Genomic DNA, 16,042 nt, shown 5'->3' with positions numbered 1-16,042 from the left:
GCTTGATGCAAACTAGTCCTTCTTTCATAACAGTAAGATGAAAAACATTGAGCTAGTGTGCACAGTTATACATACAAAAACATTTAATCTGGCAGTGTTTTGTAACAGAGAGAAACTACTTTAACTCATAAATGTTTCACACAGTCATAAGGGCTGTGGACTACTGCCCTAGATCAGAATCACTGTGCTCTCAACCTGATCACAAAATTCCCCAGCAGCCTGTGCAGTCTGCTACCATGACTCAGCTAGCTGAAGCCTGTTTGTAAGTGGGGGGGCGGGGGTTGGAAACTGTGTGGCAGGGGTAAGGGAGGGGTTTGATGTTTACTGTAAAAATGCATTAGTGCGCAGCACCACAAAGCTATAAGCACAATGAGGCCTGTGGCGTGATGCTAAAAAGACTAGCTTACACTGATGGAGCAGTGGGGTATAAATAGCAGCGCTGCATCAGATGACTTTCTATAGCCATTGGCCTTTCTTTTGTGCTCGTTATACTTCGAATCAGTGAAGTAGAGAGATGCATCAACTTGGTTGATATATGAAAGAGGCTAATGTTAATATACAAAACACTTCACTTGTGGCGTTGCTGTAATTGCATCACACTATCTCTTAGTCAAGCATTCTTCAGATGTGAAAAATGCTACTCTAGCAGCTGTGCAACTTCCACAAATCTCTCAATCTTCTTGATCGGTTTATTTTATTTTAGCCTAATCAACCTTTCCCACAACCTGCCTTATTCCACACAACCAGAAAATGCTCCTTTTAAATTTATTGTGTCTCTTTTGTAAGAGTCATATAGCTGTCACTCTGCATCTGCTATGTTGGACCATGCAGTGAGACGGAGTTTGACTGGGAACCCTAGCACAACAGAGAAGATATGTATCAGTCGCTCCACAGTCTTACAACAGTCAAAGACTAATGGATTTCCTGAATGATGCCTCAAAGGCACAAGGAAATAATATACACGGGTGGGTGGGAAGGAGCTGTATTCTATTAACTCCATTAGCATATACTAGCTAAATAAAGATGATTAAAACTTTCAGTCAAATTAAACAGGAAGATTGCAATCATCATAAGATTTTCTAGATCAAAATTATTGCACATGATGTTTCTCACTCTCCATGGTGCATATAATGAAACTAGCACATGGATGGATGAGAAATGGGGGATTAGTGTAATGTCTCCAGTGCAAACACAGCTGAACTTGGGATTTGACTCTGGCTTCCTGTTGAAAGCAGGATAAAACAAAGCAAGCCACAAACGAAGGTCATGTGGTTTACAATGCTGCATGTGATATGACTGAGTGTCAAGACTACAATGTTTCCTAAACTTTTAAATATGTGACACACTTGCGAAGGCAATGCATGTTTTCCACAAAATAAAATGATCCATTCTCTCTAACAACATGTTACTGCATGACCGTGTTCCTACTCTTCGAGCAGCTGTAGAGCAGTTTTGTCAATACAGAGTGGCTGCAGGGAAAATATCACGTGACAGGGGCCGAACATTATTAGAAATAAGGGCGGCAGTATGGCAACACAAAACCTGCACAAAGATCAAACATACAGCTGTCCAGCTAATCCCTGCGCAACCTGAGTGTATTACATCTTACAGTGCAGCAGGACTACAAAGATCTGTAGTATAAAAGGATAATCATAACGATGTTAGAAAGATACAAATCCTACTGAAACTGATTTGTTGTTTTTTTGCTAAGGAATGTGTTTTTAATAAGTATGGAATGAAATGGGAAACCCTGCACCATCATGGAAGGATTATTATATAATACTGTAAGACTGCTGTTTGGGTTTAACTGCCTCATTTTTATATGTAAATGAGGAACTAGTAATCTTTATTCTAATGACAGACTGAAGCAAGTTAACTGAGAAGATTCTCTGTTTACAGTTAATGCAAATGGATCAACATCAATGATTGCGTTATCCACCTCCAGTCCTGGCCCTGGGGATTTATGATGAACCCAACTACCTCTAGGGTTAGTTTTCTATCAAGCTATAAAGACTCTAAATATAATGTTTGATATATTATTGGCAAACACTAGACCTCCCAGAAAGGAGAAGGAACACATCAAATTACAGCATGTTTATGACAACTTTATTCACTTTACTACCATTTAGATTGCAATAAAGTTAAGCCAAAGTTAAGTTATATTAGATCAAATACGAAAAAGTATTGAATGCGATTAAAGTGGAAAACATCTAACAGTAATCTGTGTGCATATTTTATGCTGTAGGTTATGTAGAATGTGCGCTACGTCTTATAGCGCCTCTGCAAAAAACTAAAATTTCCTCTCTTGATCAGAATAGCTACTTCAACGAGGAAGTGTATAACTAATTTTTATGCACTTGTGTGTTCACTGGAACCAGGGGAACAAATGTTATCTTGGTCTCTGACTAGAGATGATTCATTAAAATGGTTCTGGAATGTTGCAATGAAGCTTTTGAGATGATCCCATTTTATTTACAAATGACTAGCTCAACTATTCAATAATTACTCTTCTTGTTTTGTTTGACTCTCCGTTTTGCAGTCTGTTTAATGATGACAAATATAACAAAAAAAAAGAATGTAAAAAAGAGAGCGAGAGGGGAGGAAAAAACATAAAAAAATAAATATGATGACTCCAAAACTCTCCAACCACTCTACTGAGGATGATTAAACCACAAACTTGTTGAAAACGATGACTAAATGTCAGGTTAATTTAAATTTGATGGGTTCAAGTCTACCCCTTTGCCTCTTTCCATCTCACCCCTTTGTACTGGGAGCAGACAAAAACAGTCCCACCATTCTGGGTGTGCTGTAAAGCTTTTCAAGGTACGCAGCGTGGATTAAATTAGAATGACAAGGATGCTGAGGGCCCCGTCCTTCATCATCTCGTCCTTGCTCCCTCTCTCTCATTTGTCCTTTTTCCCTTGCCTCTGCACTGGTCAATTACTGTAGCCAAAGAGGCTCTTAAGGATCCACCGCTGAGCCGAGAACGTTCATCAACTGCATCGCCAATTACTAGGACGCAGCACAGCACAACATATTCACAAACTATTACTTTACCGTTCAGATTGAAGGTCACATTAAGAGAGATGATTTATCTCCAGAAATATTACAGTGTCTACAGACTCTTCCTGCAGTGATGGGAAAGTGTAGTGAAGACAACCACTTTTGTCCTTATTAGATTATTGATTAGAAGTAACAAAGATTAAAGGAGGAAAAAAATGGTGGTTCACGTAAATGAAAATGAAAGAGTTCAATTTAGAGCTAAGCAGGTTGGTAGTTTGTAAGTAATGAGAATTTATGCCCGCATAGGCATTCAGTTTAATAGATGTTAATAGGTTAGTGCAACATAATTACTCTTCTTTCAGCTGATCACTATCCTCGGCTACAGGCAAGTATTAAAGTGGAATACCTTCAATTCAATTCAATTTTATTTATATAGCGCCAAATCACAACAACAGTTGCCTCAAGGTGCTTTATATTGTACAGTAGATCGTACAATAATAGATACAGAGAAAAACCCAACAATCATATGACCCCCTATGGGCAAGCACTTTGGAGACAGTGGGAAGGAAAAACTTCCTTTTAAACAGGAAGAAACCACCGGCAAATCTGCTGCGACCAATTGGGATGAGAGAAGGAAAACAGGATAAAGACATAATGTGGAAGAGAGAAAGATTTATAACAGATATGATTCAATGCAGAGAGGTCTATTAACACATAGTAAGTGAGAAAGGTGACTAGAAAGGAAAAACTCAACGCATCAGGGGAATCCCCCGGCAGCCTACGTCTATTGCAGCATAACTAAGGGAGATTCAGGGTCACCTGGTCCAGCCCTAACTATATGCTTTATCACATAGGAAAGTTTTAAGACTAATCTTAAAAGTAGAGATAGTGTTTGTCTCCCGAATCCAAACTGGAAGCTGGTTCCACAGAAGAGGGGCCTGAAAACTGAAGGCTCTGACACCCACTCTACTTTTAAATACTCTAGGAACAACAAGTAGGCCTGCAGTGCGAGAGCGAAGTGCTCTAATAGGGTGGTATGGTACTACAAGGTCATTAAGATAAGATGGGGCCTGATTATTTAAGACCTTGTATGTGAGGAGCAGGATTTTGAATTCAATTCTGGATCTAACAGGAAGCCAATGAAGGGAAGCCAAAACAGGAGAAATGTGCTCTCTCTTTCGGGTCCCTGTCAGTACCTCTTGCAATTTGGATTAACCGAAGGCTTTTCAGGGAATAATTTTTTATTTATTTATTTTTTGGGGGTGGGGGGGGGACAAGCATGTAAGCTTGTTAGTAAAAACAGTGACAGTGTCGCAAAGAGGGAACAGATAGACAGAGACACCGAAGCAAACACGTATTTGTATGATGTATATAGACTTAATACACCTGATTCGCACAGTATCAACAAGGAACTCTGATCATGATGTGTAAACAAACTGGCTCTTACTTCCTCTGCAAGCAGCCAAACCGAAAACAAACCAGTTTAACTAAACCACCAAGACCAACAAGTAACCAATATGTTATTTAGGAATGAACAGAGGAGTGAAAGGGAAGATTTTGATTTGTTAACAAGCAGTTCTTGCATTGGACACTGTGAATAACTGTTGAGTGATCTACTGCTTTTTTACATTAATGTTTTTACTTTATCATTATTAAAAAACAAAAACAAGTACTATGAATACACTGGTTTTCATATGCAGTAAGCATTTGCATGAGCAGTTAAGTAATTTGGCACCTAGTAAAAGTTCAAATCCAGGTACACACTGTAAACAAATTATCTTTGTAGCACATTTAATTAAGTATGGTGATGGCACTGGGTCGTGCCCTTAACATGATTTACAGAAGTTTAATTACAGTCCAGCCAAAAAGCGCTTTTAATCAGCAGACTCTTTTCAAGGCAACATTCTTATAAAATTATGAGCTCTTTCAGAAAGCTGTTAGCTTAAACCTATTTCCATTAACATTACTTAGCTACAGTCACATGAAAAAGAAAGTACTCCAGAAAGGACTACACAGTCATGTGAAAAATCAAGTACACCCTTACTGCTTCCATAGGAATTAAGAGGGTACGCAGCAAGCAGCCAGATGCTGCTAATCAAGCCCACTTGATTAACTCATCATTAATAAGTGTGACCACTTCAATGAAAGCAGAGGTTTGGGCAGTTCGCTGGTATGGGGTATTCAGATAAGTGTTAACACAACCACAGTCTTTCCTGGAAATGTACCCGAAGACTGTGCACTGCTCAGAAACCTGCAAAAGGTCTGTAGAACCTGAGCTACATACCAGATTATACAGATTTAGAATCTGTAGAACACTGAGAAAAAGAGTGAATCAGTATAGGTTAGGCTCAGCCTAGTTTTTAAAGTTGCATCTGAACAAACCATAAAATGTCTGGAATAATGTCCTTTGGACAGATGAGACTAAAGACGCCAGTGTTTGGCCATGACGCACAGTGCCATGTTTGGTGAAAAGCAAACAAAAGATATCAGACCTCAAGACCTCATACTGACTGTCAAGCACGGAGGTGGAGGGGTGATGAATTGGCATTTTCTTTGCAGCCACAGGACATGTGCACCCTGCAGTCATTAGGCTGACCATGAACTCTTCTGTTTACCAAAGTAATCTAGAGTCAAATGCCTGACATCTAAACCTTGACCAAAAGTGAGTAACGCAACAGGACAACGCTCCTCATTTACTAGTATGTGTGTGGAAACATTCTTACCCTTAGCCAAAAATACGTGCGTACAAAATAAATTACTGTCAGATTTATGAAGCATGCGCACCAACCTATTTTCTTTCTTATGTGTATGGTAGTAAATCAGAATCATTCCAGACCAACAGCCTGGTGCAATCTGCATACCAACTGCCACACTCAAATTTCTCTATAAGGAAGGTGTTTAGGAAGGCAGAAAAGGCACAGCGTTCCAGAGAGTCATCACTCCCATGGAAAAAAAAAAGTGAGCCTCAGGCTTAAATATTGGTCTTTGAAATGACTTTTGGCCTAAGACATTCAATTTGGCCTAAGTGGGGGCATCAAATAAGAAAATAAATAAATAAATCAGCAGTCACTTAGTCAAAAAATTAGACTAACTGATGACATCCAACAATGGTAGAAGTCACTGTTGATAAGATGATATAGGAGAATAATGTAATATATTTAAACCAAAGGATTAAAGCCTGTTTTTTTAAATGGTGGAGTCCAAGTATTTTGTGTGAAAATTATAAATAATGACCAAAAGCTAGCAATCATATTATTAGTATTAGTAGCATTAATATTAGTAACAATAGTAGCAGTAGTAGTAATAGTATTCAACCTGAATTTATTCTAATTTACCTACTACTAGTACTAACAAATAAACTCGGGTAAGAAAATTTTGGTAAATCACAGATTTATGTGTGACACTTTTGTACGTGCAAATTGTGCACAGATTTTTGTGTAAGTACTTTTAGTGAATGAGGGCCTAAGGTCCCAAGCACAGCCTAAAATCTGCAGATTTTCTACAAAAAAAAGAAAAAAAAAAAAAGAATTAAGGTGTTGCAATCAATGGCCCACTCAAGTCCAGGCCTCATCCTGCAAGAAATGTTGTGGCAGAACGTCAGGAGAGCTGTGCATAATTGAATGCCTACAAACCTCAAAGAAATGAAGCAATACAGTGAGCCAAAATTCCTCCACAAGCAAGTGAGGGACTGATTAAGTCAAGCAGAAATCCATTACTTCAAGTTATTGCTCCTAAAGGTGGCCGTACAAGATACTGATTCATGACGTGTACTTAGTTCTTTATGACTGTGTATAACCATCATATGAATATTTAAACAGCTGTATGAAGTTGGACTTGTGAAAAAGAGCAACTTGGAGGTTGAAATTTTCAAATAACACAACAGAGTGTAAGTTAGCCAACTAACAAGCTACCTACAGGTAAGATTTTCTAACAATGTGTTTATATATCAGTCTACATTTAATCATAGATTATTATTAATGTCTGGCTCTCTTTCACAGCGTGCCTTTTGTCCTGTCTTTGTTCCTTCACCTCCAACTGGCAGGCAGCTGAGTGCATCTCCCTAACCCTGTTTCTGCAGGGAGAAATTTCTCTCCTGAGATTTCTTTCCACTAAAAGAGTTTCTCCTTCCCACTGTCGCCAAAGCGCTTGCTGATAGGGGGTCATCTGATTGTTGGGGTTTCTCTGCTCTCTCTGTATTATTGTAGGGTCTTTACTTGACACTGTAAAGCTTGGGGTGACTTCTGTGGCGATTTTGCGCTATATAAATAAAACCCGAATTGAATTGAAAAGCTGCCGTTTCATGTAACAAAACTGTTATTGTGTTTTTCTAGGAAACCTTCCATTGTTTTCTTTCATGTAATGAACAAACAACCTTAGCAACTACCTGAGGATATAAGGTGTTTGACAAAGGAACCCAAGGGACTTTTAGTAGGGAGTAACTGAATTACTTACTAAGGACGTAGAGAGAAAGGGTGATTCCTGCCAGGCAGAAGCCCTCAAAGAAACGCAATGTGCTGAACATGGGGGCGTTCCTAGAAAAGGCCACAGTAAAACCAAACACCAACATGAACAGTACTGATATGATCAGCACTGGGTGGCGGCCAAACCTACAGAATAAGGTAAGAGCAAAAATGACACTTGTAATAAGCATAAAACACCTTTAAGGTTTGCATGATCTTTCAATTAAGGATGGTGTGAAAGTCTTACCAGTCTGCTAATATTCCAAACACCAGATATCCAAAGATGGATCCAACCAACAGAGAAAACTTTGCAATATGGACTTTCCATGCTGACTCACCAATCAGACTCCACTGTAGAGACAAATAAACAGGTATTAGTTTCAAGAAAATGATGCTGTGTAGATAATGTAGAGGACAAAGATCAATATTATTTTTTGAGTATGCTGCATTTTTATCTCTTGATTAACATTCACCTCTAAGTTTGTCTAATTCATTGACAAATATCATCACTCATAACGCTTTGATATGTAAGAAGGATATACCCTGCAACAGAAGAGCTTCTTGGTATTTAGTCTATAGCAACACTGACACAATATCAACATATTTTTTTTCTGTTATTTAATCCCGACAAGACACCAATGCTCCAAAACAGAGCATCTTGCCAAACATGATATTTCGCTATAGTTCACTTATGATTACTTATTTAAGCACAAATTCTTCAATTACATTCTGCCTGGTTCAAAAGCAATGCAATATATATATAATGAATTACACATTAGGCGTTTTCCTTTATTAGTTGGAGAACCTTACTTAAGTCGATAATCAAGGTTAACTCCACATAAGCAAACACTTTCTTATTACATCATTTATTTTTGTTTCTATGTAGGCTGTCAAGATGGTGACCTATAATACAGTAACTCTACTTTTACTTTGTGACTGAATCCCTGCAAGAAAAAAAAAAGTGATTCCTAGAATATGACAACGATGTGGTGTAGACTTGTCTCTGCATGTAGGTACACCCTGTTTTTTTCTCTCCAGCAAGAGGTTGTGACAAGCAGACTCAACACGCACGTCTTAGATTTGAACTTACAGCTTTGACTATCACTGGCATTGTAATGATTATGCATCTGAGGAAGGGGTAAAAGTTGGCACGTTTACAAAAAATGTACTAATGTGTGTGTAAGCATATGTGGAAATGCGGTATATAAAGGCAAAAACTGAATTTGTATAATCTATGAAAAGTTATTATTTAGTCTGCCCATCTTTATTCTTTAACAGCGTTTATTCAAAAGCCTGAACTCTCTTAAGTGTGATTTAGAGATACAATGTAGATTTTTTTTTTTTTGTGTGTGTGTGTGTAACTTGTGTTGTAACCAGAAACCCCTTTTAACCTTTCACCTTAACCTTCCAAGCCATTCAGTCATTGTGGGCTGTGTCATCCCGACGTGTAGTTATACTTTTCAGGAGCTGCATGTCAGGTCACATGGAAGGTTAGGTTGTAGGGTTAAAAGGAGTTTCCAGTTACCTTAGGCATGCTTTCTTGTAAATTCTTTTAAGCAGTCTTCAGGAGTCCCCAGGCTGCTTGAAGTACATTCAAATGGACGTGGGCTGCCTTTTGTTTCCTTGTACGCTTTTCTGTACAAGTTTTGACAAGATCCCCAACACCACTGGCTGAAATACAGCCCCACTTCTTGTGTAATTTGGCATATCACAGCCTTTTCCCCCCAGTTTTGCTTCTTTAAGAATGGCTTCTTGATAGCCACTGAGACCATTTATAATAAAGCATTAGTGAAGAGTATATGGCCCAGCTGAAGGATTAGATGTATCTCCCAGGTCCTGTGTCAGGTCTTAGCAGTTTTTATTTTTTAGATCTCTGAAGGACATTACTTTAAGATCATCTGCTGTAGCAGTAGTAGTTTGGATGGGGGGAGGGGCTTTTTTCAAATTTACATAAAGGTTGGCTCAGGCAAGTCTATGTATGTAGTAAGTCTACCATACGCTCAAGTACAAAGTGAAATTAGCAAAAGGCTTTTTGTTTCTTTTACTTTTGTATTTGGGTTGTTTCTGAAGGGTCATAACCTATCGTAAACTCTACCATAGTGACGTGCTCAAAATGGAATGCCCCAGGAATTACACAGAGCCACCAAGCAGTCACATGACTCACACATGCCACTCATGCATGGTTTCAGTATCGATGTCAGACACAGAAAAACGCAGAGGAGAAAACAAGTTTCTTTTGCGCAACCACAAGACAGCAAAGACTATAAAAAACAGAAACTGGAAGCTGGAGAGACTACCAAAATAAAACTCGCATTTCAATCTACAGTAAAACACACTATGACGACATGTATCAGCAGAGCTGGAAGACTGGTGACTGAGCAGAACTGACATATGTAGGCGACCACAGACAGATGACCAGTGTTATAAAACACGAACATCAGCATTCCCCAAATCACACGCTACAGACAAAGCAGCAATGTCTTACGTGTGTTAAAGGCATTTAAACTGTCTGTGGCTTCATTTAGATTGCTTGGCATCATTAATGTGCTTTATTTCAAAGCCTTCATTAACTTTAACGGTAATTAAAAGTTTTGGAAAAGAGAATCCTACAAATTACAAAAAGCGGGGTTACATACTTTGCTCAATGCTTTTAATATACCAGGCTGTTTTATGCAACCTTTATAAAAGTGACCAAACCAGTCTAGAATATGAATGTTAGTTAAAAAATAAAATTAAAAAATGGAATTTACAAAAAGAATATAACTTACTAGTCAGGAAATGGACTGACTAATAAATAAGCTCACCCTGCTGTCTGCTCATATTTTTACTTTAACCATTGCCTTCATTTGGACAAAGTCAGCCTAAAAATGAAACAGGGATCATTTTTAAAGGTTGGTAATAGAGCAGCACTCAACATGAGGAAGTAACCACTGCAGACAGAGTTACACAACAACCACTTGGATCATTTCAATATAACAAATTATCTTTATTTATAGAGCATTTTTCTAAAGACTCAGTGCAAGTACACACAAGGCAACAAATTTATAGGAGCATATAAAAACATTCATAATGTATCTGTAGATTTAATGTAAAGAAGAAGAAAAAACAGCTCACACACTGTGGAATTCCTATTTTGCCCATTTATTTTGCATGTGAATTAAAAAAAAAAAAAAACCTGCTGAATGTCAAAAATATCTGCATTTTAACACGCTTTAACAGAAGCAGGAAAACACGGGTGTAATTTGCATGATGGCTTCTGTCACTTATCAGTTGTATTACATGCTTGTTCCCAGGGAGAGTCAGCTAACATGTCTCTTTGAATTGTTGGACCGTATTATCGGCCTTCCTTTCATAAAGTATGTGTCCCTGTATCCTGTGTTCATAAAGGACCTTTCTACAGTAGAAGGCTTGACCAGCTGTTATTAAGGTTACTTCTAGATCATTTAACTCTGTTTCGAACTTTGACTAAAACCTTGTTCTTTATCTGTGCAACAGCCATTACTGGGCATACGGTTTTTAGAAAAGCCAGGGAGACATGGGATGACAAATATTTAAGCCATAACAGAAAAATAGCATCTTTAAAATTTAGATTCATCATCACCTTGAGTCAGATCCATGCTTTTTGTCAGGTTTGATTTGTCACTTGTTTCCTTGCTATTGTCTTGCTCATTTTGTGAGTAATGAATAGAAGTCAGTGAGAGAGACTGCTTCTGTACACATGAATCACTTAGCTGAGATAAGATGCAAACCATGAAAGGGCTAAGATCAAATCAGTCAAAATCTCAAGGAAATCTGTTGATCTCTTACAAAAGAACGACCACCAGTGATCAGTCTAGACCATCGAGTCCACTGAGATGAAGATGCTCAACCACAGCTGCACATTTTTGCACTCGCTGAACTACACAGTGGTGGGTGGGGGTTTCAAAGGAGAGGGAGCAGGCCACAGAGGAGGGAGGGGGGGAGAGAGAGATGAAGGCAAGCACAGGGGGAAGGAGGCATAATTGTACAATGTAACCACAGAACATACAAAGATATGGAGGGAGAAGCAAAAAAATAAAGCAGGGAACACATTTATGCAAAAGATAACTGGATAGAAAGAGACAGAGAGAGAGAGAGAGACAGAGAGAGGGAAAGAAATGCTCAAAAGCAGTTGTGAGGAGACAGCAGAAAACACAGGGAGAGACTGCTGCATAGTTACTGCCTAGCAACAGACCATCACTGAGGTTATCTGACTCTGTCTGCTTCCAAGTGCAAGTTTTACCACCGCTGGAGGGGTGAAACCCTATATTGTGGTGGTAGCTGGGTGAGGATATAACAAACTATTGTATAAGGAGGGTGAGTTCTTGGAAAAACATAGACCTATAGTATGCGTCCCATAACACACTGAAAATATGGGGTAAAAGAAGTCAAAAAAGGGAACATTACACATGTGATGCTGGATCTGCAGCCTTAGGGACTGAACCTGATGTCACATTATCAGTGTGAACATGTTTCAGATGCAGGCTATGCTAAACATTACATAAGATACCATACCATGTTTGACAAGTTGGCTGATGGCAGTGTTATTTTATTGTGATCAACAGTGACAGCTTGTGAAACAACAAACCTTTGCCTGACCATGTATTATTCATGCCCTCCTGTTGTTGATAGTTAGCACAACTACATATATCTGTCAACAGTCAGACTTCATATGTATTGAAAAGCCATTACTCCTATTACCCAAATTCCATCACACCATCCATAGAAAACACAAACTTAAACCATAGCAAAGGGTCACAGCTTTCACCCCTCCCTGTTCCAAAACAGCACTTATCAGAAAAGAGCGGCACAGCACACATTCTTGTCACACACACACAGCGCCTCAGCAGAGTTTTATCATCTGGTCACACAAGCATCTTTCCTCCCAGCTGACACTGTGAGAGGCTGTCATTGTGTGCTGACTGGGTATCTGCAGCGGGGTCGTCGCCTTTCGACAGCTGAGGCTATTTCAAAGTGTCCCGCACTGATCCAGAGTCTGTGGAAGGAGCCAACCAGCTGGGTAAACAGCATGAAGGGACACAGAGCAGAGGGGCCTGCATGGGTGTTCAGCTACAGTATCATCTTTCAGATCTATGGGTGTGCAGCCTCGAGTTAGAGATACCGTGTCTGGGTGTACCCACCAAGGCTTTTAAAACATAGCGTCCTTATCACATTCATAAGAACCTAACCTACACTACGAGGAGAACAACATGAAGATGGCACAGTTGTATGAGTGCAGTACGGGCACAGCTAAACAGTTGTTTGATTGGTTAATCAATCCGTCTGCTCCTAACAGTTATTCTAATGTTCTCAATTATATTTCTCAATTATTAAATAAAGCGCGGGGCTCCAATTAACTAACTGATTAACTGGCTAACCATTTCAGCTCAGCAATCAGCAGTTCTTTATTTAATCATTTAGGTCATTTATTATTTAAAAATGCCATTTCTTGTTGATTTCAGTGCGAGGAATACACAACTGGTTTACAATGCAATGCAGTGCAATTTAGAGACACATCAGGAGATACTTCATCTTTTTTTTTTTTTTTTTAAGTTTTTGACAATGAAAAAGTAATTCTTTTTTAAAGTGTCATGATAGTCCAATTCCCAAGAGGAGAATCCATCATGTAAATATTACATCATCATCAGTCCTTTACTGCCCGGTGCATCCGATTATCATACAACAACCAAATTGATAAAGCATGAGTTAGAGAGGTTAATCTGTCATTTGAAGAGGTTCTCAGGCCACTATTTCAGGCAGTATGTGCAGCTGCTGCCCATCCCAAAGCAAGATGAGTAGGGTAGGTTGCACAGAGACTGTGTCTGAGTAATGGTATATTCTGATTTCAAAGGCTCGGTTCAATTAAGAAGGACCCTGAGGAGAGCTTTGACTCAATTAGGATGGGTCTCCACATTAACCACTTTGGATCTTTCAACGCTGTCTTCTTTCTGTGTCACCCTGAGAAAGCACTGTGTGAGCAGTGGCACCTCATCACGTGTCAAGTTCGGAAAAATGGCACAGAGTTTGAATATCTACAAGTATTTAAGTGCCGACCTCGTGCAGAGCAGTGTGGGATTAGATTGTCTTCAGACAGTGTGTAAGAGACACTAAGGCGTTTCGTCAGAATTGGCACTCTGTTCTGCTTTTTAGGGATAGTGTGTCATGGATAGCTCAGACCCAGGTATGTGCAGTTTTTCTGTGGCAATCCAAACACAGGGATAAAAGCCAAGTCATCACTTCCTATTCGAGTGCTACATTCTATAGTTTGTGTTCTATGGTGGGGGAGCAAAAAAGGAGGCCTGGAAGACTGAGGGACAGTGTCAAAATAGAAAAAGAAAATGACAAGTACAAGCACAAGAGATATTTTTGCTTCAATTTCGGATTTTGACAGCGTGCCATTCGATTCAGCTTCTCCTCACCGTGACCTTGTCTGAATGTGGACAGCCAGGAGTTAGAGAAGACGAGCATTACCAGACACTTTTAGCAACTGTCCAGGCCCGTTACTGATCTGCAGAGGTGGTAGTGTCAACACAAATCTTAGCATGTACAAAATTGCAACAGCAGCGTGAGCAGAGAGCAATGACTGTTTTCAAATCATCAGCCTTCATATGGGAAACCTGTTTTAAGCTTTAGCCACAGGGAAACTGAAATGTTCTGATTATTAGTAATTTGCATCCACCCAGTCAAATTCTTTCACGTATGACTTTATATTCAGCTGCACTTGTGAGAATCCCCTAGTGCGTGAGAACAGTTTATCACGCTGGCCTTTTATGCAGCCCCGGCCCTCAAATTACCCTGTGGACAGCAAATGAAATCAAGATTTCAACTGCCCCAGCTCCCACAGCTAAATTAAAATGCCACAGCTGCATTTTATTTGCTTTATTGTAATAAGGGACATTATCAATGAAAAGCAGACACCACAATGGAGGCGAGCAGTGTGCAATACAGTGAAGCTTCCAAGCTCATCCTTTTTTTAAAAACCCTTGAAAAGGTACAGCTGCTGCCAGCTAGAATGTGACTTGCTGTGCTCTTCAACTGAGTGTGTGTGTGACAGCAATAGTGGACATTAAAGGTTTTAAACAAACTGATTATACAACATTTAGATTATTTCTAAGGTTTAATTGCACCTTGTTCTAAGAATTAATAAGTATTATTTTTTGCATATTTCCAATAATGAAAAAGGTCTGCTCTTCTTTTTTCTTGTACAAAAATAATAATGTTTGTATCCTCATATGCACATGCAGCATCTGCAGCTGGAGACAAGCAGACTGGCAAAAGGAGATATAAAATGTTCCTCCTGCAGCTTGCAGTCCAACTACAAAGACTGCAGGCACAGATGTTGGAATGCAAAGGCCTCAATCCTGAGTCACAAACAACCCGAAAGTGTCCAATATGAGAGCCATAAGATTATCTTACTGCTGTTTGGTTAGGACAGCAATTGGCCGAGTGATGTTTGATCAGGGATGGGGTTGCATTATTCTAGAGAGTACAGTGATGACCTTTGCTCCAAATCAAATGCTCCCTGTCTATTATATCCATTACGACAACCGACCGGCAAATTCCACTAGCCCTGGCAGTTTGCCCCATGTGCCAATGGTGGCTTGTTTCTGTGACAGGTCACCCATTGTGTCAGATGGTGCGATGACTCACTGTCAGCACCATGCATGCCCTCACCTGAATCCTACTACTTTTAGGTCCAACGTGAGCCAATTCGTGGCTGTGTAAATCCGCACTGGAGATGACGGTGCTAGACGCCCCAAAGTGGAGAGAAGACTGCAACAATGGAGGCATAACCACAACCACTACCGAGGTGCTTTCACAACACAATCAGACAGAATTTTAACCTGGCCGTTTAAGGCTAACCGTTTTGTTTTTTCACTGTAACTGCAGCGTTAATAAGCGCATCTTACTAATGTAATGTCGACCCTATTATTAGGATGCATAACAAATTATACAAAGGACCCCCCACCCTATCCTCAAGATGGATAGCTTACCTTAGTAACCACATTTTCCTTAAGTCCTGTGTGCAGCTCGAATGTCAACTCATTGTTGTTACAAGACATTCTGGTCGTGATGTTGTTTGTGGAACTTCCATTGACATAAATTGGATCCGGTCGCTCACTAATGTTTTTTGGCCTGCCTAACAGCGAGGAATGAGCTCTACTATGGTTAGTCAGATTTGCCAAAGGCTGGATACAAGTGCTGTTTGGCTGGGCGAGGAGGAAATTATCAGAGAACTGACTGAATCCAATAAATAACGCCGGAATCCATGTCAGCACAATCAGCTGTTTCTGGTACTTCCCAAATCCACCTAGAAATGGCAGAACAGAGCTGTCGATGCGTGTCAGCAAATCCGGCGACGTGGTTTCGGGTGACACGAAGCCGTTCTCAGGTTGATGGTCCCCCGTTTCGAGCTGCACCACGGCCATCGCGGTTTCCCCTACAGATGCCTCCGTTGTGTAGCGAAGCCGGGGTTGCAGTGCTACCCCCTGTCGACTCCACAATGCGTCAATACCTCCAGTTCCGGCGGTGAAAGCCGTGCGCAGTCAATCACTGGAATG

At 39.9% G+C, this 16,042-nt stretch overlaps 1 protein-coding gene across 1 annotated transcript in view; it reads right to left on the bottom strand.

The window, feature by feature from the left end:
* The window catches only part of LOC113010060 (solute carrier family 22 member 23-like), a 35,381-nt gene extending 19,339 nt beyond the window's left edge, over window positions 1–16,042 (bottom strand). Inside the window, exons 1-3 of the mRNA XM_026148879.2 lie at window positions 15,476–16,042; window positions 7,711–7,814; window positions 7,456–7,610 (exon numbers count right to left, since the gene is read on the bottom strand). Coding sequence (XP_026004664.1) covers window positions 7,456–7,610; window positions 7,711–7,814; window positions 15,476–15,910 — 694 coding nt within the window. The 5' untranslated portion in view covers window positions 15,911–16,042. The remainder of the gene's footprint in view (window positions 1–7,455; window positions 7,611–7,710; window positions 7,815–15,475) is intronic.

The sequence above is a fragment of the Astatotilapia calliptera genome, chromosome 18 (genome assembly GCF_964374335.1).
Source record: "Astatotilapia calliptera chromosome 18, fAstCal68.1, whole genome shotgun sequence".
In the NCBI taxonomy this organism is placed as follows: Eukaryota; Metazoa; Chordata; class Actinopteri; order Cichliformes; family Cichlidae; genus Astatotilapia; species Astatotilapia calliptera.
Note: the sequence above shows the minus strand (reverse complement) of the source record. Positions and strands in the feature narration are given on the sequence as shown.